Consider the following 22,643-nt stretch of genomic DNA (forward strand, 5'->3'; position numbering starts at 1 on the left):
AGTGGGCTCACAGTCTAAACGGGGGCTCACAGTCTAAACGGGGGCTTAACAAAGATGACCTTCCAAGACTGAGCCCCTTTTTTCCTCTCCCCCTCCCCATCCCCCCTGCCTTACCTCATCATCATCATCATCAATCGTATTTATTGAGCGCTTACTGTGTGCAGAGCACTGTACTAAGCGCTTGGGAAGTACAAGTTGGCAACATATAGAGACAGTCCCTACCCAACAGTGGGCTCACACCTCCTTCCCCTCCCCACAGCACCTGTATCTATGTATATATGTTTGTACGTATTTATAACTCTATTTCTTTATTTTATTCAGTTAATATGTTTTGTTTTGTCGTCTGTCTCCCCCCTTCTGGACTGTGAGCCCGCTTGGGGTAGGGACCGTCTCTAGATGCTGCCGACTTGGACTTCCCAAGCGCTTAGCACAGTGCTGTGCACACAGTAAGCGCTCAATCATAGGATTGACTGTTATTCTTACTGTGATTATCAGATGGAGGGGAGGGCGGAGGGGAGGGCGGAGGGCCCCGCCGGGCTCTTTAAGGGGAGGAGCTTGGCAGGCCGCCCGGCCAAAAGGCAGTAAAGGGAGAGCGGGGCCCGGCCTGGAGCCAGCCGCCGTGCCCACCGTGCCCACCGTGCCCACCGTGCCCACCGAGCCCCGCTATGAGTGGCAGAGTCGGGGACCTGAGCCCCAAGCAGGAGGAGGCCCTGGCCCAGGTGAGCCCCCGCTCCTGCATCCGCACACCGGTGCCACCCCAGGGGATGGGCAGCGGGCACCCCCTTGCCAACCGGGGCATCGCCTCCCCGGAGCCCCGGTTGCTTAGAGATCCCCAGAGGTGGGCACCGGGCACAAAGGCAGCCTTCAGCTCCGGGCCTGGCAGCCCTCTTTTGCCCCTGCCCCCCAGGGACAGGCCTCCCCTTGCCCCACTCCAGGCCTCGCCCACGCAGGACATTTCTGGAAGGGATGGGGATTCTAGCTCCTGGAAACCCCCTCATCACTCCAGGCCTCAGTTTCTCCTTGGCCCCCCCGGATCAGAGAGCATCGAAGAGCAGGTTTACTTGTCTTGAGTCTAACGAAATCCTGCAGTAAAACAAGGATGGATGTCCCTTCCCCCCTCCCCACTCCAGGCCTCAGTTTCTCCTTGGCCCCCCCGGATCAGAGAGTAGCGAAGAGCAGGTTTACTTGTCTTGAGTCTAACCCTAAGCCTGCAGTAAAACAAGGATGGATGCCCCTTCCCCCCACCACCCCCACTCCAGGCCTCAGTTTCTCCTTGGCCCCCCCGGATCAGAGAGTATCGAAGAGCAGATTTACTTGTCTTGAGTCTAACGAAACCCTGAAGTAAAACAAGGATGGATGCCCCTTCCCCCCTCCCCACTCCAGGCCTCAGTTTCTCCTTGGCCCCCCCCGGATCAGAGAGTAGCGAAGAGCAGGTTTACTTGTCTTGAGTCTAACGAAAGCCTGCAGTAAAACAAGGATGAATGCCCCTTCCCCCCTCCCCACTCCAGGCCTCAGTTTCTCCTTGGCCCCCCTGGATCAGAGAGTAGTGAAGAGCAGGTTTACTTGTCTTGAGTCTAACGAAAGCCTGCAGTAAATCAAGGATGGATGCCCCTTCCCCCCTCCCCACTCCAGGCCTCAGTTTCTCCTTGGCCCCCCCCAGATCAGAGAGTATCGAAGAGCACGTTTACTTGTCTTGAGTCTAACGAAAGCCTGCAGTAAATCAAGGATGGATGCCCCTTCCCCCCTCCCCACTCCAGGCCTCAGTTTCTCCTTGGCCCCCCCGGATCAGAGAGTATCGAAGAGCAGGTTTACTTTCTTGAGTCAAACGAAAGCCTGCAGTAAATCAAGGATGGATACTCCTTCCCCCCTCCCCACTCAAGGCCTCAGTTTCCCCTTGGCCCCCCGATCAGAGAGTATCGAAGAGCAGGTTTACTTGTCTCGAGTCAGACGAAAGCCTGCAGTAAATCAAGGATGGATGCCCCTTCCCCCCTCCCCACTCAAGGCCTCAGTTTCTCCTTGGCCCCCCGGATCAGAGAGTATCGAAGAGCAGGTTTACTTGTCTTGAGTCAAACGAAAGCCTGAAGTAAATCAAGGATGAATGCCCCTTCCCCGTTACTGGCTTCCAACTCCCCATCCCTTTAATAATAATGGCATTTGTTAAGTGCTTACTGTGTTCTAAGTGCTGTGGGGGGGGATACTGGGTGATCAGGTTGTCCCGCGTGGGGCTCACAGTCATCATCCCCATTTCACAGTCTTCTAGACTGTGAGCCCACTGTTGGATAGGGACCGTCTGTATATGTTGCCAACTTGTCCTGCCCAAGTGCTTAGTACAGTGCTCTGCACACAGTAAGCACTCAATAAATACGATTGATTGATTTACAGATGAGGTAACTGAGGCTCCGAGAAGTTAAGTCACTTGCCCAAGGTCACACAGCAGACATGTGGCAGAGCCAGGATTCGAACCCATGACCTCTGACTCCAAATCCCGTGATCTTTCCACTGAGCCACGCTGCCCTTTAAGGGGTGAGCTTTATTATTACTATTATTATTTACTTTTTGATACTTGTTTAGCGCTTATAGATGCCAACCACTGGACTAAGCGCTGGGGTAGCTACAAGCTAATCAAATTGGACCCAGTCATTCATTCATACAGTTGTATTTATTAAATGCTTACTGTGTGCAGTAGATATGTATATATGTTTGTGCAAATTTACTACTCAATTTTATTTGTGCATATTTATTCTATTGATTTTATTTTGTTATTATGTTTTGTTTTGTTCTCTGTCTCCCCTTTCTAGACTGTGAGCCCACTGTTGGGTAAGGACCATCTCTACATGTTGCCAACTTGTACTTCCCAAGCGCTTAGTACAGTGCTCTGCAGTAAGCGCTCAATAAACACGATTGAATGAATGAATGCAGAGCACTGTACTAAGCGCTTGACACTGTACTAAGTGCTATTACTCTATTTTATTTGTACATATTTATTCTATTTATTTTATTTTGTTAATATGTTTTGTTTTGTTCTCTGTCTCCCCCTTCTAGACTGGGAGCCCACTGTTGGGTAGGGACCGTCTCTATATGTTGCCAACTTGGACTTCCCAAGCGCTTAGTACAGTGCTCTGCACACAGTAAGCGCTCAATAAATACGATTGAATGAATGAAAGAATGAAAGGGTCAAGTGTACAGTCCAAATCCCACATGGGGCTCACGGTCTTAATCCCCATTTTGCAGATGAGATAACCGAAGCACAGAGAAGTGAGGTGACTTGCCCAGTCACACGGCAGGAGACGAGTGGCAGAGCTGGGATTAGAACCCAGGTCCTTCTAATTATTGATAATACTAATAATGGTATTTGTTAAGGGCTTACTAGGTGCCAAGCACTGTTCTAATTCCGAGGCCCGTGCTCTATCCACTAGGCCATGCTGCTTCTGACTGGCACCCTCCCCCTACCTGTGTCTGTTCCTCAGCCTCCACCCTTGGATGTTTCCTCTGGATTTTCTCTCTGTTTTCCTTACTACCCCTGAAATAAATCTCCTTGTGGCATTTGTTGATTCAGGGCACGGCTCGGTCTGAGACCCAGTGCCACCCTTCCCCATGGCTAATGGCCATCTACCCAGGGCCCCTGGTTCCTGGGCTCTGTGCCCTCTCCACAGCCAATCTGGGTCAAAATAACCTGGGCAAGGAGCGAGGTGGAGAGAACGTGGGAGACATTGGCAGTGCCACTGTTGTTCTCCAAGTCGTGAGACTCCTGCAAGCCTGTAAGAAAGAGAGAGAGAAAAAGAGCCCCCACAAAAAACCTCCCCTAAGATGGCTTTGTTCCATATAATAATAATAATGATGATGATGATGATGGCATTTATTAAGCGCTTACTATGTGCAAAGCACTGTTCAGGTTACAAGGTGATCAGGTTGTCCCACGGGGGCCTCACAGCCTTAATCCCCAGTTTACAGGTGAGGTCACTGAGGCCCAGAGAAGTGAAGTGACTTACCCAAAGTCACACAGCTGACAACTGGCAGAGCTGGGATTTGAACCCGTGACCTCTGACTCCAAAGCCCGGGCTCTTTCCACTGAGCCACGCTGCTTCTCTGAAGCATATGGTCAAGTGGTCAAACTGCTGGAGGTGGTGGCCACTGGGCTCAAATATGACCTGTGGGATGGGATAAGGCAGCAGTTGGATCCCCAAAATAGGGACCCTCTTGAGAAAGGTGGCTAGTAGTCTGTGGCTTAGGCTTAGAACTCTGTGGACTCGTGGCTCAGTGGAAAGAGTGCGGGCTTGGGAGTCAGAGGTCATGGGTTCGAATCCCGGCTCCGCCACTTGTCAGCTGTGTGACCTTGGGCAAGCCACTTAACTTCTCTGTGCCTGTTATCTCATCTGTAAAATGGGGATTAAGACTGTGAGCCCCAGATGGGACAACCTGATCACCTTGTATGCCCCCCCAGCGCTTAGAATAGTGCTTTGTACATAGTAAGCACTTAACAAATACCACCATTATTATTATTGTTATTACTAGGGGTTGTGTAATTCCCAAACATAATGGGATTGGGCAGAGGGCCTTAGCCAACCAGAGCCTTGGGCAATTACAGGGGTGAAGTTGGGTGGGGAAGGAGGTGGAACTTTCAGAGCTTTTATCTTTCACCTCTGGCACTGATCAGGGAAGTGAATGACCAGGGGAACCTGCCCAGGGACAGTAGCCCGCAGCCAGGAAAGGTTCAGAGGCCTTGACTGTCTGGACTATAACCCCTGGGATGCAGTGGGTTGGCAGTGTCATCATTCTGCAGTGTCATCATACAAGAAGGGCCTAGGGGAACGGGAGGAGAAGCCAATGGGTTGGCGGGATGGGGGCACATAGGCGCGGAGCTGGAAGTAGCCGGGGATGTGTGGGAGTTGCCACCGACACAGCTGTCTCTTTCCATAGTTCCGGGAGCACCTCCAGGATGTGCTGCCTTCGCTACACAACCCCGACGACTACTTCCTCCTGCGCTGGCTCCGAGGTGAGGGGAAGAGCCAGGGATGACGGGAAAGCTGGGTATTGGGCCTTTGTGTGGCGATGGCATCGCCTTAACACTCCCTGCTATTCATCATCATCAATCGTATTTATTGAGCGCTTACTATGTGCAGAGCACTGTACTAAGCGCTTGGGAAGTACAAATTGGCAACATATAGAGACAGTCCCTACCCAACAGTGGGCTGACAGTCTTAAAGGGGAGACAGAGAACAAAACCAAACGTACTAACAAAATAAAATAAATAGAATAGATATGTACAAGTAAAATAAATAAATAGAGTAATAAATATGTACAAACATATATACATACATACAGGTGCTGTGGGGAAGGGAAGGAGGTAAGAAGGGGGGGATGGAGAGGGGGACGAGGGGGAGAGGAAGGAAGGGGCTCAGTCTGGGAAGGCCTCCTGGAGGAGGTGAGCTCTCAGTAGGGCCTTGAAGGGACCTTGAAGGCCTGTCCCTACCCAACAGCGGGCTCACAGTCTAGAAGGGGGATAAATACGATTGAATGAATGAATGAATGAGCGCCCGAAAGTGGGAAGTCATATCACACACACACACACACACACACACACACACACACACACACACACACACACACACACTTTCTAGCCATGGGGGGGGCCACGTGACATCGAGGTACAGCCAGATTGCAGAAGGTGGCACAACGGCCCCTCCCCCCTCCCACGTGACTCTAGAGCATCTGATGGTTCAGACTTCAGCGGACTCGATAAAGCCATTTACCGATTTGGGGAGGCGAGGGGAGGACCTTCGGAGGGAGACGGGGGAGGTGACCCGTCCCGGGACCTACTGGAAGTCAGTGGCGGAGCTGACAGGAAGCGAGTGTTTGACTCCTCAGGCTGTCACCCTAAAGTAGATCTTCTCATCTGAGCCATCATCATCATCAATCGTATTTATTGAGCGCTTACTATGTGCAGAGTAAGCGCTTGAGAAGTACAAATTGGCAACATATAGAGACAGTCCCTACCCAACAGTGGGCTCACAGTCTAAAAGTCTAAAAGCCAACGAAGCGACTTGTCCCGATGCTTCCAAATGGCATCTTTCAGGACAGCCGGATTGACTGAGGTTTTTGGAACCCCGAGAGGACTCAATCTGGCCGGGCAGGCCGTTTCTCTCTCTCCAAGCTCCCGACTTTTGATGGAGAGATTCCAGGATGTAATCTGTTGGCTTCAGGGCCCGAATCCGTGAGACTTGGCCGAGGTGCCTCTATTGGCAGGAATAATAGTAATAGTAATTATTAAGCATTTACCGTTTGCCGAGCATTGTACTGTCATCATCGATGGTATTTATTGAGTGCTTGCTGTGTACAACACTTGCAGCTCAATAATAATAATGGCATTTGTTAAGCGCTTACTATGTGCCAAGCACTGCTCTAAGCACTGGAGGAGATACAATAATAATAATAATAATGGCATTTATTATGCGCTTACTATGTGCCAAGCACTGTTCTAAGTGCTAGGGGAGATGCAAGGTTATCAGATTGTCCCACGTGGGACTCACAGCCTCAATCCCCATTTTACAGGTGAGGTAACTGAAGGACAGAGAAGGTAAATGTTTGCGCAAGGTCACACAGCAGGCAAGTGGCCGAGGAGGAATTTGAACCCACGACCTCTGACTCCCAAGCCCGTGGCCTTGCCACTAGGCCATGCTACTTCTCTAAGTGCTTGGGAGAGTACAGTAAAACAGAGTTGGCAGACGTGTTCCCTGCCCAGAATGAGCACTGTACTAAACTTTTGGAAAGAATAAACAGGTGGGAATAAGACACGGTCCCTGCTTCTCAAGTGGAGGCTCACACTCCATTTCGATCCTTTCCTTCTGTACATTTTTGCATGCAGAACTCTCACATACGAAGTATATTCTGTGCTGGATCAAACCAATAGTCCCTTCAACCCAATATTCTCTATCCCTGATACCCTCCTGTGCTAAAATCCCCTTAGGATTCAGATGTTCACCTGCTATAGACTCCAGATAGGCTAACCCACGACTGTATGGAGCCTAGAAAGTCTTCAGACATGATGATGACTCTGATACTTGATACTGCATGCCCGGCACTGTACTAAGCGCTGGGGTGGGTACGAGATAAGCAGGTTGGACACAGTCCCTGTCCCACATGGGGTTTACAGTCTAAGAGACTCAATCAATCAATCAATCGTATGTATTGAGCACTTACTGTGTGCAGAGCACTGTACTAAGCGCTTGGGAAGTACAAATTGGCAACATATAGAGACAGTCCCTACCCAACAGTGGGCTCACAGTCTTAAAGGGGAGACAGAGAACAAAACCAAACATACTAACAAAATAAAATAAATAGAATAGATATGTACAAGTAAAATAAATAAATAAATAAATAGAGTAATAAATATGTACAAACATACATATATACAGGTGCTGTGGGGAAGGGAAGGAGGTAAGATGAGGGAGATGGAGAGGGGGACGAGGGGGAGAGGAAGGAAGGGGGAAGGAGAAGCAGTGTGGCTCTGGAGTCAGAGGTCATGGGTTCAAATCCCAGCTCCGCCAATTGCCAGCTGTGTGACTTTGGGCAAGTCACTCAACTTCTTTGTGCCTCAGTTACCTCATCTGTAAAATGGGGGTGAAGACCGTGAGCCTCCCGTGGGACAACGTGATCAACTTGTAACCTCCCCAGCATTTAGAACAGAGGGAGTAGGGTCCAATCCTCATTTTACAGATGAGGAAACTGAGGCACAGAGAAGTTAAGTGATTTGCCCAAGGACATCGAACAGGCAAGGGGCAGAGCCAAGATTTGAATCCAGGTCCTCCGGCCATGCTGCATCTCACTTCCCCATAATAGTAGGTCTCCCCTCCCCAAAATAAATTGGGAGCAGCTGAACCGGTTGTGGTTTCAGGCCCGGTTCCGGATGACAGCATTGGCCGACGACGGACATAAACTGCTTCTTGCCTGGATCCATGGGGAGGCTGGAACTGGAGTGGGGGTGCGAAGCAAAGCATGGCTGAGGTGGGGGGATTTCTCTTGAAATGGCCTTGGGGCGAAAGCACCCACGTCCCACCCATCACTTGTCACTTGACCCTGTTGTGGGAACAGGACACCTCAACTGCAGTGAGTACGGAGGAAAAAGGGAGCGACGGTGGCCTTCTCAAAGGGCCAGCAGGAAGATGTTAAAACATTTGATTAAAAAAATTCATTCATTCATTCAATCGTATTTATTGAGTGCTTACTATGTGCAGAGCACTGTACTAAGCGCTTGGGAAGTACAAGCTGGCAACATATAGAGACGGTCCCTACCCAACAGCGGGCTCACAGTCTAGAAGGGGGAGCATTTATTAAGCGCTTACTGTGTGCAAAGCACTGTTCTAAGCGCTGGGGAGGTTACAAGGTGAACTGGTTGTCCCACGGGGGGCTCCCAGTCTTAATCCCCATTTTACAGATGAGGTAACTGAGGCACAGAGAAGTTAAGTGACTTGCCCAAAGTCACACAGCTGAGCCGGGATTTGAACCCATGACCTCTGACTCCAAAGCCCATGCTCTTTCCACTGAGCCATGAAATACAAAATTACTTTTTTTTATTGTAATTGTTAAGCACTTACTGGGTTTCGAACACTATTCTAAGCTCTGGAGTAGGTATGAGTTAATTAGGTTGGACACAGTCCCTGTCCTACATGGAGAACTGAGGCACAGAGAAGTTAAGTGACTTGCCCAAGGTCACCCAGCAACCATTTGGCATAGCCAGGATTAGAACCCAGGTCTCTGAGTCCCTCTCCTGTGCTTCTTTTACTTTCCTAACTCCCCTTTGCTCGGCGGGCCCTAATGTACCCAGCGAGAAGAGTGGATAGATCGTGGGCCTGGGCGTCAGAGGGTCATGGGTTCTAATTCCGGCTCCGCCACTTGTCTGCTGTGCGGCCTTGGGCAAGCCACTTCACTTCTCTGGGCCTCAGTTACCTCATCTGTAAAATGAGGATTTAGACTGTGAGCCTCACGTGGGACAGGGACTGTGTCCAATCCAATACGCTTGTAACCAAGCCAGTGCTTAGTACAGTGCTTGGCACATAGTAAGCACTTTAAAAATATCATCATTATTATTATTACTATTAATAATAATAATAATAAAAAGCATACAGCCTTTGAGCAGTAGGTTGCCAGTTTTATCAAGGGGGAAACAGGCTCTGTGGGGCAGGGAGTTTACCACAGTTTCTGGCTTCCGTCTCCTTGGTACAGCCACTTAAATTAGTCTGAGCTGCCTCTGCCAATCCCAGGGGAATTTTCTTCCCGCTGTTTAGCTTGTTTGTTTCCCACACCTGGGAGGCCACTGGGGCCCAGCTCTTCCTTTCCGTAAATCCCAGCTCTCTGGTGAGCAAGATCCACCTGAGAATTCTGTATTTGAAAAAGATTCTCCCTCCTCCCTGCCTCTCACACACCTCTCACTCCAGGGAAGCAGCCAGGAAGTGATGCCGAGAGTGTTTCCCTCTAACCTCGTTAGAAGCAGCATGGCGTTATTGGATAGAGCACAGGCTCGGGAGTCAGAAGGGCGTGGATTCTCATCCCGACTCTGTCACTTGTCTGCTGTGTGACCGTGGACAAGTCACTTCACTTCTCTGGGCCTCAGTCATCTCGTCTGTAAAATGGGGATTGAGACTGTGAGCCCCATGTGGGACAGGGACTGTGTCCAATCCAATGTGCTCGTTTCATCATCATCAATCGTATTTATTGAGCGCTTACTATGTGCAGAGCACTGTACTAAGCACTTGGGAAGTACAAATTGGCAACGTATAGAGACAGTCCCTACCCAACAGTGGGCTCACAGTCTAAAAGTCGTTTCCACCCCAGCGTTTTAGTACGGTGCCTGGCACACAGTAAGCACCTAACAAACACCACAAGCCCACTGTTGGGTAGGGACTGTCTCTATATGTTGCTAACTTGTACTTCCCAAGCGCTTAGTACAGTGCTCTGCACACAGTAAGCGCTCAATAAATGTGATTGATTGATTGATTGATTATTATTCGTATTGGCTCCCTGAGGTTCAAATGCCATCATGTCTAAGGCCTTCATGCCTCAGGCCCTTCTCAAACTGAGCCCCCTCCTTCCTCTCCCCCTCCTTCCCCTCCCCACAGCACCTGTATATATGTATATACATTTGTACAGATTTATTACTCTATTTTATTTGTACATTATTTATTTTATTTTGTTAATATGTTTTGTTTTGTTCTCTATCTCCCCCTTCTAGACTGTGATCCCACTGTTGGGTAAGGACCGTCTCTATATGTTGCCAACTTGTACCTCCCAAGCGCTTAGTACAGTGCTCTGCCCACCGTAAGCGCTCAATAAATATGATTTGAATGAATGAATGATGACCTGGGCCCCCATCCCGTCTCAAACTGTGGGGGAGCAGGAGCGACACTGGCACCTTTGATTGACAGTGACCGGCGAGGGTTTAGCAGAGAGACCAGGCTGGAGGTGCCCAGTGGGGAAGGAGGACCTGAGAATGGAAGGAAAGAGGAGGCGGTGGAAAAAAGCAACATGACCAGCAGTCATAGGCCCCAAACCCACTTCTCCCAAGCTGAATCCAACCGGCGTTCAGTCATCCACGGCTCCGGGGCCAGCCGGCCAGCTGCTAGGGTCAGTCCGGGAAGCAAATGGGCCCAAGGCGCATCGTTATATGGAGGCGAGCTGCTGCTGGGGGCGGAGAGCAGGAGACCTGGCCTTTCCAAGGGATAAGAAAAGCGACGTGGCATAGTGGATAGAGCTCCTCCGCCGCTTGTCTGCTGTGCGATCTTGGGCAAGTCGCTTCTCTTCTCTGTGCACTGGGTACCCCATCTGTAAAACGAGGATGGAGACTGTGAGCCCCAGGTGAGACGGGGACTGTGTCCAGTCCGATTAGCTTGTCTCCACCCCAGCGCTTAGAACAGTGCCACGTGTGCCGCAGTTATTATAAGGGTGAACCCAGTCAAGGCCCAGGTTGAATATCCTGGATTTTAGACTTCAGCAGATAAGGGGAAACCTGAGCAGCCCTCTGGAGATAAGAAAACTCACAGTTCACTCTCTCTCCCCTGGGGAGATAATGCCACTTGTCCCCTTTGCCATCTCAGGGTCCTGTTCCGGCCAAGGAGAATGACGGGGCGGAGTGGGGGTGGATTAGCCGGGGGAGGGAGGCTTGAAGTGGCCCCCGTAGCCTGGCTTCCCCTTCAGCCTAGGTGCTGTCTTGCTCCTTCTTCATTCGTTCAGTTGTATTTATTGAGCGCTTACTGTGTGCGGAGCACTGTACTTGGGAAGTACAAAACGGCAGCATATAGAAACGGTCCCTACCCAACAACGGGCTCACAGTCTAGAAGCCTTCCTACTTGCAACCCACTAGTGGGGAGAGGCGGGGCGTGTGTGTGTGTGTGCGATTATTTAGCCTGACGCAGTGATGGTGTTTCTGATGTTCTCAGTTTCCTCTGAGGAATGTCTTAAACACAGCTTTGGGTATTTTTCCACTAGCAAGTGGCCTTATTTCCACGGAATTTTCCTATAGAGATACTAGGAGTGTCTACGTGGAGGCGGCCTGAGGCCCGGCGTTCGTGTGAAGTTGGCAGAGTGCGGGCTGTGGAGTAGCAACTTTTCATGACGGCGCCCACCCAGAAGCCCTGCTCTCGGCACGTGACCCCTGGATGACGGAGGACTTTAGGGCCGTCCAAACCTCCATTCCCAGCCTCCCAGGATGTTGCTAGTCAGGATGGCTTTCGGGCAGTCTCCCGAGTTTAGACGAGCTGGTGGTGAAGTGATCATAATAATGATGGCATTTATTAAGCGCTTACTATGTGCAAAGCACTGTTCAAAGCGCTGGGGAGGTTACAAGGTGATCAGGTTGACCCACGGGAGTCTCACAGTCTTAATCCCCATTTTACAGATGAGGGAACTGAGGTGCAGAGAAGTTGTGACTTGCCCCAAGTCACACAGCTGACAATTGGTGGAGTCGGGATTTGAACCCATGACCTCTGACTCCAAAGCCCAGGCTCTTTCCACTGAGCCACGCTGCTTCTCATCGGGGACGAGTCACTAGTCACTCCTCCTCCTCCCCCTCAGAAAGCAGCCCTCCTTATCTGGGACCCGGATTATCTTTGTCCAGAAACGCTCTGGACATATTACTCCCCTCCTCAAAAACCTCCAATGGCTACCGATCAATCTGCGCATCAAGCAGAAACTCCTCACCCTGGGCTTCAAGGCTGTCCATCACCTCGCCCCCTCCTACCTCACCTCCCTTCTCTCCTTCTACTGCCCAGCCCGCACCCTCCGCTCCTCCACCACTAATCTCCTCACTGTACCTCGCTCTCGCCTGTCCCGCCATCGACCCCCGGCCCACGTCATCCCCCGGGCCTGGAATGCCCTCCCTCTGCCCATCCGCCAAGCTAGCTCTCTTCCTCCCTTCAAGGCCCTGCTGAGAGCTCACCTCCTCCAGGAGGCCTTCCCAGACTGAGCCCCTTCTTTCCTCTCCCCCTCGTCTCCCTCTCCATCCCCCCGTCTTACCTCCTTCCCTTCCCCACAGCACCTGTATATATGTATATATGGTTGTACATATTTATTACTCTATTTACTTATTTATTTATTTATTTTACTTGTACATTTCTATCCTACTTATTTTATTTTGTTGGTATGTTTGGTTCAGTTCTCTGTCTCCCCCTTTTAGACTGTGAGCCCACTGTTGGGTAGGGACTGTCTCTATGTGATGCCAATTTGTACTTCCCAAGCGCTTAGTACAGTGCTCTGCACATAGTAAGCGCTCAATAAATACGATTGATTGATTGATTGATTGACCCTTGGGCCAGCTATGGGGCATGCCCCGCTGGTCCTCCTCTTGCTTTATCTCCTTAAACTCAGCCTTGGGTCTGTGGGGCCCACTGGGCTGAAATATGAGAAGCGGTGCTAACGTTTTCTTTCTTTGATGGTATTTGTCAAGTGCTTAATAATAATAATAATGGTATTTCTTAAGCACTTACTCTGTGCTGAGCACTCTTCTAAGTGCTGGGGTAAATACAAGGTAATCAGTTTGTCCCACGTGGGACTCATAGTCTTAACCCTCATTTTACAAATGAGGTAACTGAAGCATAGAGAATAATAATAATAATGGCATTTATTAAGCGCTTACTATGTGCGCCTGTTCTAAGCGCTGGGGAGGATACAAAGTGATCAGGTTGTCCCACGGGGGGCTCACAGTCTTCATCCCCATTTTACAGATGAGGCAACTGAGGCACAGAGAAGTTCAGCAGCTTGCCCAAGGTCATACGGCAGATAAGTGGCGGAGCCAGGATTAGAACCCACGTCCTCTGACACCCAGGCCTGTGTTCTAAGCGCCAGGCACTGTACTAAGCGTTGGGGTAGATACAAGCTAATCAGATTGGTTAGGGTCCACGTCCCATATTGGGTTTACAATTTTAATTCCCATTTTACAGATGAGGTAACTGAGGCCCAGAGAAGTGAAGTGACTTGCCCAGGGTCACACAGCAGATAGGTGGCAGAGCCAGGATAAGAACCCAGGTCCCAGGCCTGTGCTAGACCACGCTACTGATCTGCTCCCAATCCCTCTTCGTCTGGGTGGAAAACCGGGCCGGAACTGTAACAGCCACTAAACAGTAGGCGGTATTCGCTCAGGATCTTTTTCCATTTTTTTCAAACTGTCATTCTAACCGCCTGCTGAAGTCATGATATTAAAATATCCAGAATTCAGAGTTTCATGGCAGGCTGTTCTGTAGCTCCTCCAAAACAGAACAAAAGGAAGCAGGCTTAAGCTGCAGCATGAGGGATTAGATTCTGGCGGGGTTTGGCTGGAGGTTTAGAGACGGGACGAAGAGTCTCACAAGGCCGGAGTGGCATGGAGAAAAGAAAAGACTGACCTCTCAGAGTCCCTTACGGTATCGTCATCAGTGGCATTAATTGAGTGATTACTGTGGGCAGAGCATTGTACTAAGCGCTGGGGAGAGTTCAGTACAACAGAGTTGGTAGAAAAGTTCCCTGCTTTCAGAATAAACTCCTGCACCCACTTCCACTCCCATATCTAGGATGGTGCAGTTCACTGCTAGGCAGGCAATGCAGAAGAAGGGAATTTCCAGGCCCCAAGACCAGCGTGCTGCTCCTGTGTTCTGGCAGGGTGGGAACACCAAGGCACCTTCCTGAGATGCTAAGCCTTTGGGTGGAGAGGACAAGGATGGGAATTCTGGGAATGGTTCCCATCCAGGGTGGTAGGACGAGGGGTCGGGAGAGTTACGGAGATCTATTCTGGAAAAGGGCCCCAAATGCAGCTTTTTCATCCCACATGCCTCCTTCCCCTAACCTGGGGTCCCCTAACCCTGCTGCCGGTGGTAGTGAAGGGCAAGGAGGGCCTCTGAGGGCCATCACCAGGACTTCAGGAACCAAAGGTGAAGCTCTGTCAATCAATCTATCAATCAGTGGTATTTATTGAGCATTTACTGTGTGCAGAGCACTGTACTAAGAGCCTGAGAGAGTACGCTATAAAGGAGTTGGTTGACGTGTTCTCTGCCCATAAGTAGCTCACAGTCCGTCCTGCCCAGTCTTCCTGGCACTCTTCCCGCTCTGGCCAGCTCCGCCGATGGGGAGGGAGTGAGGGGACGATTCCGTTCGGATCTCTGGAATCCCAGGTCAGGGCTCATTGGGAACTGGAAGTTGGACTTTAGAGGAGATAAGACTTTGGGTCAGAGGAGGGCTGGTGATAAGGGGGCTCAGAGTTCATTCTGTTTGGATAAATGAGGACCTTCCTCCCACTGCCACTAGTCCCATCTGTGTTATTTATCAGGGATGCAGCAGTAGGAGTTGTAATAATAATAATAATAATAATAATAATAATAATAATAATAATAATAATGGCATTTATTAAGCGCTTACTATGTGCAAAGCACTGTTCTAAGTTCTGGGGTGGGGTACAAGGTAATCAGGTTGTCCCACGGTGGGCTCACAGGCTTCATCCCCATTTTACAGATGAGAGGCCTGGAGAAGTGAAGTGACTTGCCCAAAGTCACACAGCTGACAATTGGCGGAGCCGGGATTTGAACCCATGACCTCTGACTCCAAAGCCTGGGCTCTTTCCACTGAGCCACGCTGCTTCTCCATTGATTAAATCCCTTCTGGGTGCAAAGCACTGTACTGAGCACTGGGAAGAAATGCATGGGGAGGATTAGATACGGTCCCTGGCCCGTAAGGGGCTCATGGGGGTGAAGCAAAAATGCCAAATCAACATAAAAGACAAGATAATGAGAAGTACCATAAGAGCACCAGTGTACTGTGGATAATGATAACAGCTACTACAGTTATTATTATTATTTTTGTGGTATTTGTTAAGCAATTACTTTGTGCCAAGTGCTGTACTAAGCACTGAGCTAGGTCCTGGGGATATAGTACCAGCTCCTTCCATTCATTCGTCCTCCTCCGCTTTCCCCTGGGACTTTTTCCAATGGCCTGGTAGATCATCCCAACCCAGAGGCCTGGGTTTCTCCTGTATCCTGAGGTGAAATCCCAACCTCAGGAAATCAGGAAGAGATGCACTGTAACTGGGGAATTATACTGATTCTGGGGGATTCCACGAGGAACGATTGAGGCCATAGAAAAAGCTCGCTTCTCTCCACGTCAAGCAGAAGTGTCTTGCCGTTGGCACCAAGGATGTTTTCCAGCTTACCTGCATCAACTCTTCTCCCATTACTCCCCAGTTCGCACTCTTTGCAACTCGTAAAATCACCTTCTAACACCTCTGACCCCTTCATTCCCTCTGTTCTTCGCACCTGGAACTCCCTCCAGACCGTTAGGGAGGAAGGAGAACGCTTGTCAGACCAATAGATCTCACCATTTTCAAATCCCTCCTGAAAACAGAAGCCCACCTCCTCCAGGAAGCCTTCCCTGATTAATTCACAACCACATCCACGTGCCCCACAGATGCATCAGCCCAACAGCCACCCTTAGGAAACATTCTCCACCCCTACATATACTGACAGAGGAGTGGTATATTTGGAATGATGCATGTCATTTACCTATTCTGTCTTCCATATTCTTGCTGTTACCAGTTACATCCTATTTTTGCTTCCTGCTCCCGGTATTTATAAATAATTTGTTTGCCTCCCTCCCATATTAGATGGCTCCTTGAGGACAGGGTCCCTGTCCTATGCTTCTGGTGTGCTGTCTCAAGTATGGATTTGGCCCACAGTAGTGATGCCTTACCTCCTTCCCCTCCCCACAGCACCTGTATATATGTTTGTACAGATTTATTACTTATTTTACTTGTACATATTTACTATTCTATTGATTTTGTTGATGAGGTGCATCTAGCTTTATTTCTATATATTCTGATGACTTGACACCTGTCCGCATGTTTTGTTGTCTGTCTCCCCCTTCTAGACTGTGAGCCCGTTGTTGGGTAGGGACCGTCTCTATACGTTGCCAACTTGTACTTCCCAAGCTCTGCACACAGTGAGCGCTCAATAAATACGAATGAATGAATGAATGTTCAGGAAGTACCTTTGACTGATCGGTTGTCAGACAGAGGACCTCCTTCTGGGGAGCCTCGGGGAGACGTGAGAGGGTTAAGGACTGAAGTCAGCCCCAGATCTCATCCTGATTTGACCTTCCTGTTGCAGCTCGAAATTTTGACCTGCCGAAGTCTGAGGCCATGCTCCGGAAGGTGAGAGACTCCATCCTGTGCCCCGTATCCCCCGGAGTCCCCCCTCACATTCTGATTTGCGCCCTAGATCAGATTTGAGCACTGGGTTCTAGCCTCTATCTTTTAATAATAGTAATAGTAATAATGGCATTTATTGAGCGCTTACTATGTGCAAAGCACTGTTCTAAGCGCTGGGGAGGTTACAAGGTGATCAGGTTGTCCCACGGGGGCTCACAGTCTTAATCCCCATTTTACAGATGAGGTAACTGAAGCACAGAGAAGTTAAGTGACTTGCCCAAAGTCACACAGCTGACAGTTGGGAGAGCCGGGATTTGAACCCATGACCTCTTGAGTCCAAAGCCCGGTGTTCTTTCCACTGAGCCACGCTGCTTCCTTGTCTTTGCAGCACGTGGAGTTCCGGAAGCAAAGGGATATGGACAATATTGCCAGCTGGCAACCCCCAGAGGTGAGGACAAATTACGCCCTTTCAATCTTGAAAACCTCCAAATGGAGCCCAATCCGGGACCCGAGCTTGTTTGGCCCCACTGTTGGGTAGGGACCGTCTCTATATGTTGCCAACTTGGACTTCCCAAGCGCTTAGTACAGTGCTGTGCACACAGTAAGCGCTCAATAAATACGATTGAATGAATGAATGAATGGCCACAGCCTCGGTCCTCAGTATTAAATCTGTGCACTCCAAAATAGCGACCCATGGATGGTGTCGGCTCCTGCGGCCCTGTAACCCACTGCCTTTGTTCTGTATCTGCGTCCAGGTGATCCAGCAGTATTTTTCCGGGGGCATGTGCGGCTATGACAAGGATGGCTGTCCCGTGAGGTATGATGTCATTGGACCCCTCGATGCCAGAGGGCTGCTGCTTTCTGCCTCCAAGCAGGACCTGCTTCGGACCAAATTGAGGGACTGCGAGCTGATGTTGGAAGAGTGCAGGCGACAGACTGAGAAGGTGAGGGGTGGGGACACAGCAGGGGACAATGGAAGGGCAGAGGAGAGTGAGTGGGCCCTCCTAGTTACCACTTCCCTGCCTTCTCCCTAGCCGTCCCACATGGCTCAAGTGAAGTCGGCTCCTAGGAATACAGCATCTTTGAGTCACAGTTCATCGGGAATAAAATGGCATCTTTGTAGCGTGGAAGTCAAATGGCCGAATCTAATCGACGCTGCTGAGTCCCCTTCCTGTCACTGGTGGAAGCAATGTGCCTTAGAGTCCCAGAAGTGACCTTTTGGCCTTTCCTGGTCATCTCCATTCACCTCCTTATTCACGAATACTTAATAATGGCATTTATTAAGCTCTTACTATATGCAAAGCACTGTTCTAAGCACTGGGGAGGTTACAAGGAGATCAGGTTGTCCCACGGGGGGCTCACAGTCTTCATCCCCATTTTACAGATGAGGGAACTGAGGCACAGAGAAGTGAAGTGACTTGCCCAAAGTCACACAGCTGACAATTGGAAGAGCCGGGATTTGAACCCATGACCCCTGACTCCAAAGCCGGGATTCGAACCCCTGACCCCTGACCAAAGGCGGGATTTGAACCCATGACCCCTGACTCCCATGTTCTTTCCACTGAGCCATGCTGCTTCTTGAGTTATTGGAGTCCTCCACCCACAATATTCCAGGGAGAACACCCCATTGTCATTTCCGGATGAGGAAAGCCTCCCCTGTCCCGTTCCTTCATCCTAGAAGGGCCTCACACTCTTACCTCTGCCATGCCTTCTCCTTCCCCTCCTCCAGCCATCTTGCTCCATGAAATCGGAGTGCGAATGCCCACGTTACCCTGCCCGAATAGCCAATGCCAGAGAGAGAATGAAAAAAGGAGTAATTTTGAAAAGCCTTAAAAACGTCTCTGCCACGTTACCGTATCGCCACTAGAATTCTGCGGAAGGGCAGGGACTGTGGCATTTTTTTGTGTGTGTTGCTCCAATACCCAGTAGAGTACCTGGCACGGATGAGTTTTTCATTACTGTGAAGGAATGGAATTGTTGCCAAAGGTGAAGTTGAGAGGCATTCAGTGATTCCTGGAGAGGGTGTTAGGATGTCAGGTGATTGGGAGGAGTCTCACTTTGGATTCGGTGAGCAGGAATCTGGGTGAGCAGGAATCTATCACTCTCCCAGTTGGAAAAGAGCAAATAAATTGTTTCCTTGGAGCGGCAGCCGACTGAACTGTGCGTGGGTCTCTGCACATGCGTGAGGGACAGAAGGTGCAGCCTGGGAAGCAGCATAGTCTAGTGGATAGAGCGTGGGCCTTGGAGTCCGAAGGACTTGGGTTCTAATCATGGCTCTGTCACTTGTTTTCTGCTGTGTGACCTTCGGCACGTCAGTCAGTCATATTTATTGAGTGCTTACTGTGTGCAGAGCATTGTACTAAGCGCGTGTACTAAGTACTAAGGCCCTACTGAGAGCTCACCTCCTCCAGGAGGCCTTCCCAGACTGAGCCCCCTCCTTCCTCTCCCTCTCTCCATCCCCCCGCCTTACCTCCTTCCCTTCCCCACAGCACCTGTATATATGTATATATGTTTGTACGGATTTTTTACTCTATTTATTTATTTTACTTGTACATATTTATTCTACTTATTTTATTTTGTTAATATGTTTTGTTTTGTTCCCTGTCTCCCCCTTCTAGACTGTGAGCCCACTGTTGGGTAGGGACCGTCTCTATATGTTGCCAACTTGTACTTCCCAAGCGCTTAGTACAGTGCTCTGCACACAGTAAGCGCTCAATAAATGCGATTGAATGCATGAATGAAGCAAGAGTACAATACAAAAATAGACACATTCCCTGCCTATAATGAGCTTACAGTCTAAAGGGGCAGACAGACATTAATATCACATCACTTCTCTGTGCTTCAGTTTCCTCATCTGTAAAATGGGGATTAAGACTGTGAACCCCATGTGGAACATGGACTGTGTCCAACTATTCATTCAGTTGTATTTATTGAGCGCTTACTGTGTGCAGGGCACTGTACTAGGTGCTTGGGAAGTACAAGTACAAGTTGGCAACATATAGAGAAGGTCCCTACCAAAGTCTAGAAGGCGGGCTCACAGTCTAGAAACTATCTCTACCCCAGTGCTTAGTCCAGTGCCTGGTGCATAATAAACGCTTAACAAAATGCCATTTTTTTAAAAAAGTGTCTGACTGATTTCCTGGGTCCCTCCATTCCGTGCAGATGGGGAAGAAAGTCGAGACAATCACCATGATTTACGACTGTGAGGGACTTGGCCTCAAGCATCTTTGGAAACCAGCAGTGGAGGCCTATGGAGAGGTGAAGGGGAGAGGCGTCCGCCTGCCGGGGCTCGGGGGGTTGAGGGAGGGGAAGGAAAGGAACACTGGAGCGTGAACGGGATATCCTTGGGCTCATCGGGAAACAGGCATCTCGAGGAAGGGTGAAAGCTCTGACCAGGATTGCGTTGGTTTCATAGTTCCTCTGCATGTTTGAAGAAAATTATCCTGAAACCCTGAGGCGCCTGTTTGTTATTAAAGGTGAGCTGGGATCTGGGGTGGGAAAGTCAGCTAAAAGAGAGGGGAAGGGCGCTGCCATTCTACAAATAGGCATGAAGGTGGATTTATCCTTGGCACTGGATGGGGGATGCCCAATAAACCTATTATTCGGAGGCCCATCAGTCAGATGTAGGATTCAGCTAGGCTGCCTCTCCCATCTCTGGGGTTCTGTGTGTGTGCGTACTTGCATGGTATGTGTAATCTGCGCATCAGGTAGAAACTCCTCACCCTGGGCTTCAAGGCTGTCCATCACCTCACCCCCTCCTACCTCACCTCCCTTCTCTCCTTCTCCAGCCCAGCCCGCACCCTCCGCTCCTCCGCCGCTAATCTCCTCACCGTACCTCGTTCTTGCCTGTCCCGCCATCGACCCCCAGCCCATGTCATCCCCCGGGCCTGGAATGCCTTCCCTCTACCCATCCGCCAAGCTAGCTCTCTTCCTCCCTTCAAGGCCCTACTGAGAGCTCACCTCCTCCAGGAGGCCTTCCCAGACTGAGCCCCTTCCTTCCTCTCCCCCTCGTCCCCCTCTCCAGCCCCCCCATCTTACCTCCTTCCCTTCCCCACAGCACCTGTATATATGTATATATGTTTGTACATATTTATTACTCTATTTATTTATTTATTTATTTATTTTACTTGTACATATCTATTCTATTTATTTTATTTTGTTAGTATGTTTGGTTCTGTTCTCTGTCTCCCCCTTTTAGACTGTGAGCCCACTGTTGGGTAGGGACTGTCTCTATGTGTTGCCAACTTGTACTTCCCAAGCACTTAGTACAGTGCTCTGCACACAGTAAGCGCTCAATAAATGCGATTGATGATGATGATGATGATGTGTAAAGCACTTACCGTGTGCCAAGCACTGAACGTAACCCTGGAGCAGATACAGTGCAAGACACAGTCCTTGTCCCAGATGGGGCTCAACAGTCCAAGAGGAAGGGAGAACAAGTATTTAGTCCCCATTTTACCAGATGAGGAAACTGAGGCACAGCAAAGGTCAGTGACTTGCCCCAGGTCACCCAGGAGGCCAGTGGCAAGGCCAGGATTAGAACCCAGATCCTCTATCTCCCAGGCCCATGCTTTTTCCATTAGGCCACACTGCTTCTCTCCCCCTCCCCACAGCACTTGTATGTATATTTGTACAGATTTATTACTCTATTTTACTTGTACATATTTACTATTCATTTATTTTGTTAATGATGTGCATATCGCTTTAATTCTATTTGTTCTGACGATTTTGACACCTGTCTACATGTTTTGTTTTGTTGTCTGTCTGCCCCTTCTAGACTGTGAGCCCGTTGTTGGGTAGGGACCGTCTCTATATGTTGCCAACTTGTACTTCCCAAGCGCTTAGTACAGTGCTCTGCATACAGTAAGCACTCAATAAATACGATTGAATGAATGAATGAATAACAGGGAATGCATGGGTAAAGCGCTTAGAACAGTGCTCTGCACATAGTAAGCACTTAATAAATGCCATTATTATTATTATTATCATGGGGGTAAAGAATGTGGGGATATTTCTTTCATTTTCTATTTCTTTCCCTTCCTATCTCTCTATTTATTTATTACTCTATTTATTTTACTTGTACATATATATTCTATTTATTTTATTTTGTTAATATGTTTTGTTTTGTTCTCTGTCTCCCCCTTCTAGACTGTGAGCCCACTGTTGGGTAGGGACCGTCTCTACATGTTGCCAACTTGGACTTCCCAAGTGTTTAGTACAGTGCTCTGCACACAGTAAGCGCTCAATAAATATGACTGATTGATTGATTGATTAACTAATAATAAATAATAATAATGATGGCCTCTCTCCACTCCCCCTTCTCCCCGTGTGATGTTTTCCAGCCCCTAAACTCTTTCCTGTGGCCTACAATCTCATCAAGCCGTTCCTGAGCGAAGACACCCGCAAGAAGATCATGGTACTGGGAGGTTAGTGACTGGGAGGTTGGAAGTTGTTTCCCCCAATGTGGCAACCCCAGGTGCAAATCCATGATTCGAACCCGTGGCAACCCCAGATGCAAATCCGTGATTCGAACCCATGGCAACCCCAGATGCAAATCCATGATTCAAACCCCACTTAGGCCATGGAGGGTTGCCGATCCAGAAGCCCATCCTGCATCGGCGTTGAGTCAGAGGTGGCAAGGGCCGGAACCTCATTTTTCACCGTCCTTTCCTTGGATTTGCCTCAACTCTTGGAATTGTATTTCGAAAGGAAGGTCGAAGCCTGGTGCTTAAGGATGAGTAAGCACCCCAGAAATGCCTCCGATGAGCTGCCAACCAAAGCATGCCACATTTTCTCCATTTTGGGGTGGCCTGGAGTTTAGGGCTCCCCACAGGAGATGGAGCGCCTTGGTTTCCATCCCACCTGCCCACACTCTATTCCAGAGCAAATCCAAAGGGGATTTCGTGAAAAATTTGATGACGAGACTTTGGTGGCTCAGTTTCTCCTTCTGTAAAAGGAGGACCACTCTCCCTTCCTGTCCCTGCTTCTC

General features: G+C 49.5%; 1 protein-coding gene across 4 annotated transcripts in view; it reads left to right on the forward strand.

The window, feature by feature from the left end:
• The first annotated feature begins 608 nt into the window (after nucleotides 1–608).
• Nucleotides 609–22,643, forward strand: part of SEC14L2 (SEC14 like lipid binding 2) — a 31,455-nt gene continuing 9,420 nt past the window's right edge. The window contains exons 1-8 of one of the 4 annotated variants that reach the window (XM_038763499.1): nucleotides 609–719; nucleotides 4,918–4,993; nucleotides 16,614–16,657; nucleotides 17,043–17,102; nucleotides 17,410–17,598; nucleotides 19,817–19,912; nucleotides 20,070–20,130; nucleotides 21,997–22,080. In XM_038763499.1, the coding sequence (XP_038619427.1) occupies nucleotides 666–719; nucleotides 4,918–4,993; nucleotides 16,614–16,657; nucleotides 17,043–17,102; nucleotides 17,410–17,598; nucleotides 19,817–19,912; nucleotides 20,070–20,130; nucleotides 21,997–22,080 (664 nt within the window). In that variant the 5' untranslated portion in view covers nucleotides 609–665. The remainder of the gene's footprint in view (nucleotides 720–4,917; nucleotides 4,994–16,613; nucleotides 16,658–17,042; nucleotides 17,103–17,409; nucleotides 17,599–19,816; nucleotides 19,913–20,069; nucleotides 20,131–21,996; nucleotides 22,081–22,643) is intronic. The other 3 variants (XM_038763502.1, XM_038763501.1, XM_038763503.1) reach the window with 3 other exon arrangements.

This window comes from Tachyglossus aculeatus, chromosome 21 (assembly GCF_015852505.1).
Source record: "Tachyglossus aculeatus isolate mTacAcu1 chromosome 21, mTacAcu1.pri, whole genome shotgun sequence".
NCBI classification, from domain to species: domain Eukaryota; kingdom Metazoa; phylum Chordata; class Mammalia; order Monotremata; family Tachyglossidae; genus Tachyglossus; species Tachyglossus aculeatus.